Source organism: Ctenocephalides felis, unplaced genomic scaffold (genome assembly GCF_003426905.1).
Source record: "Ctenocephalides felis isolate EL2017-DRISC unplaced genomic scaffold, ASM342690v1 CF-g0.4_SCAFFOLD_00845, whole genome shotgun sequence".
In the NCBI taxonomy this organism is placed as follows: Eukaryota; Metazoa; Arthropoda; class Insecta; order Siphonaptera; family Pulicidae; genus Ctenocephalides; species Ctenocephalides felis.
In genome coordinates, this window is record NW_020536999.1 from 90887688 (window position 1) to 90891887 (window position 4200).

The following is a 4200-nucleotide window of genomic DNA, read 5'->3' on the forward strand; positions in this document are numbered from 1 at the left end:
AAATTTAAAAAAATAATAATTAAAAATATTTTTTTTAAAAAGGACATTTTTTTAAAAGGTACATGAGCCAAGTATTTTTTAACAGCAACCTGATCTACATGTTCTATGATTTATTTTCTATTCTAGAATTATCATTGAAAGAGCAACCCAGTGGTCAACCACTATATAAATTTAATTGTGTGCTCCGTCCAAAGACAGGTACATGAACCAAGTATTTTTTAACAGCGACCAGAATTACATTAATGTTCGGTTTTAGTATTATTATTGAGAGGGCACCCCAGTGGTCAACCTCTCGTCTTTATTAGATATGTATATTGTTAACATTGCTGGCGTATATATGTTGCAGGAATGCCCAAGAAAACCGATATTCACTGAAGATTATATCTTCAAACTCAAGTGAGAATTTGATGTCATACTGCTTGATATCAAGCAGGCCGTTGGATCAAATCCGGGAGTAGTTTGTGTTAGCACACGTTATAAACCATTACATCACGACTGACACATCAGCCAACTTAAAAACATTCTGTTGCCTATACCCATCGCAGTGCACAGTCATAAAAAATAGTCGTTTTTAATTATAATTTTTTTAAATTGTAAATTTATCAAAACAATGTCACTACTGCATGATATCAGGTTGTCCGAATCGCCCTGAAGTACCTTGTTGACGCGTGCAGTACTTTACTATATCTGTTGTAACTTTTAAACCATTCGATTAATATGAATGAAGTATACGGGAGGCTTATTCCAAATTAAATAATTTACAACTTTTACTAACAAAAAAAGTCCGTAGAGCAACTCGATATACTCTAACTCTTTTTGTGTGTAGACTATATATAAATATTTGATATATATCTAATAGTGTTGGCGTATATGTTGTTGTTGCAGCAATGCCCAAGAAAAGCGATTTTTACTTAAGATTATATTTGAGATCTATAACTTATTTGATATCATACTGCTTGATATCGAGCTGGCCGATGTCGGATCAAATCCGGGAGTAGTTGATGTTAGATACATCACAATTGACACATGTTGACTTTCCAAGAGTTATAGATATTGCCTTTACACATCGCAGTGCAGAGTCGCAAAAATCACTTTTTTTAATTATAACAATATTTCTATCAAAGTGGAAACTGATGTCACTATTGCATGATGCCAGGTTGTCCGAATAGCCCTGTTGATGGGTGAATTACTTTACTATTTTGTAATTTTTAAACCATTCGATTAATATGAATGAAGTATACGGGAGATTTGTACAAGATTAAATAATTTACAAGTTTTACTAACAAAAAAGTCCCTAAAGCAACTAGATATACTCTAACACACTTCTTTTTGTGTCTATTTTATATATAAATATTAGATATGTATATCTAATAGTGTTGGCGTATATGTTGTTGTTGCAGCAATGCCCAAGAAAAGCGATATACACTTAAAATTATATTTGAGATCTATAGCCTATTTGGTATCATACTGCTTGATATCGAGCTGGCCGATGTTGGATCAAATCCGGGAGTAGTTGATGTTAGATACATCACGATTGACACATGTTGACTTTCCAAGAGTTATAGATATTGCCTTTACACATCGCAGTGCAGAGTCGCAAAAATCACTTTTTTTAATTATAACAATATTTCTATCAAAGTGGAAACTGATGTCACTATTGCATGATGTCAGGTTGTCCGAATCACCCTTTTGATGCGTGCTTTATTTCACCCTATTTCTTGTAATTTTTAAAACATTCGATTAATATGAATAAAGCATACAGGAGATTTGTACAAAATTAAATAATTTTCAAGTTTTACTAACAAAGAAATCCCTAGAGCGACTCGATATACTCGTAACTCTCTACCATTTATGTGTAGACTATATATAAAAATTAGATATGTATATCTAATAGTGTTGGCGTATATGTTGTTGTTGCAATGCCCAAGAAAAGTGAATTTAGCTTAAAATTATTTTTGAGATCTATAACCTATTTGATATCATACTGCTTGATATCGAGCTGTCGGATGTTGAATCAAATCCGGGTGTAGTTGATGTTAGCTATATCATGACTGACACATCAGCCAAGTTGACATTCAAAGAGATAAAAATATTGTATTGCCTTTACCCATCGCAGTGCACAGTCATAAAAATAGTTATTTTTAATTGTAAGAATATTTCTATCAAAGTGGAAACTGATGTCACCATTGCATGATGCCAGGTAGTCTGAATCTGTATACGGAATTAAATAATTTGCAACTTTTACTAATCAGTCATAATCTTAATAGGGGAGACTGGGTACCGTTGCTATACTGATTTTGAGATAAGGTTCAAAGGAAGAAATATAAAGTATGTTCAAACAAGTTTCTAAAATTGCAAATTGAATACTGTGCATATAAAGTACTTAATAGGAGTAACTTAAAGTTATCTACCTACATACATATTTGTGACTTCTAACCTATTTGATATCGTACTGCTTGATATCGAGCTGGCCGTTGTTGGATCAAATCTAACTGACCAGTCAAAACCCTTATAGGGGAGACTGGGTACGGTTGTACCATACCTATACTGATTTTGAGATAGGGTCCAAAGGGAGAAAGATAAAGTATGTTTGTTCGAACAAGTTTATAAAATTGCAAATTGAATCCTGTGCATATAAAGTACTTAACAGCAATAACTTAAAGTTATCTACCTACATAAATATTTGTAACTTCTAAACCATTCGATTAATATTGATGATGTATTCCGCGAATTTGTAGTGAATTAAATAATCTACAATATTGTCTGATATTATAATGCTCTACAGCAACTCTGTATACTCATAAAATACTATGAAAATTAAAAATACATACAAATGACAAATATATATGTATGTCTGTGTATACATATGTATGTATGAATGTATGTATGCATATGTATGTATGTATATATACATATATATGTATGCACATATATAAATATTTTCGATAATGAAGACCTCCCAAGAGAGAAGAAATTCAAAAACAAAAGATGAAGATTTTTTGGAACGTTTTTTCTTTGCTTTTAAATTCATTCATTCATTTTATTTTTTATTTATTTTAAGATTTTTTGTTCCGTCCGAACATTCTTTTGTTTTTTCATCGTCTCGGAGATAATTCTAATAAATCTTTTTTCTTCTCTTTTGGAATCAGTGAATCATTTATAAAACATATATATGGTGGAAATAAGAATAATGCTTAATACGATTTCTCGCATAATACGCCACTTTACATTGATCGCTGCACTTTGACATGTATTGCATCTCTTTGAATTATTTTGATCTTACTTAACTTTCTTTTTTAAAGTTTTGGTCTCATCTTTCCCTTTCTATTACAATTTATGAGTATACAGAGTTGCTCTAGGGTGTATTGTTGTTAGAAAAAATTTTAGATCAATTAATTTTGTACAAGCTTCCTGAACACATCATTCATATTAATCGAATGGTTTAAAAGTTATAATGCATACAACAAATAGTAGCGAGTTAATTTACGATTGAAGTCGCAGCACTATAATTGTATTCTTATTTTCAGATGCATTTTTAAAGTATACCGAGTTGCTCTAGACTCTAGAGCATTATAATAAAAGACAATCTTATAGATAATTTTATTTTCTACAAATCTCTCTCACACATCATACATATTAATCGAATTCAAAAGTTACAAGAGAAACAGTAAATAAATGCATAGGCTCTTGAGAACCATATAAATTTACGGTTTAAAATTTTCTGTTTTCCAATGCGTTTTTAAAGTATACCGAGTTGCTCTAGAACATTATGGAAAAACACGATCTTATAGATAATGTCTCTATCTACATATCCCTCTCACACATCATGTGTTGCAGCAATGCCCAAGAAAAGCGATACTCACTTAAGATTATATTTGGGATCTAGTAAACCTCAAGTGAGAATTTGATATCATACTGCTTGATATCGAGATGACCGATGTTCAATCAAATCCCGGAGTAGGTTGTGTTAGCACACGTTCTTAACCATTACATCACCACTGACAAATCAGTCAAGTTGACTTTCTAAGAGTTAAAGATATTCTGTTGCCTTCACCCATCGCAGTGCACACTCATGAAAAGTTTTTTTTTTAAATTATAAATAAATTTTTATCCAAGTGGAACCTAATGTCATTACTGCATGATATCAAGTAGTCCGAATCGACCTGTTGATACGTGCACTACTTTTCCCTATCTCTTGTC

General features: G+C 31.6%; 1 protein-coding gene across 1 annotated transcript in view; it reads right to left on the reverse strand.

The window, feature by feature from the left end:
• The window catches only part of LOC113362996, a 4243-nt gene extending 2714 nt beyond the window's left edge, over window positions 1-1529 (reverse strand). The window contains exon 1 of the mRNA XM_026605488.1: window positions 1469-1529. Within this exon, the coding sequence (XP_026461273.1) occupies window positions 1469-1529 (61 nt within the window). The remainder of the gene's footprint in view (window positions 1-1468) is intronic.
• Between the last annotated feature and the right edge of the window lie 2671 nt (window positions 1530-4200).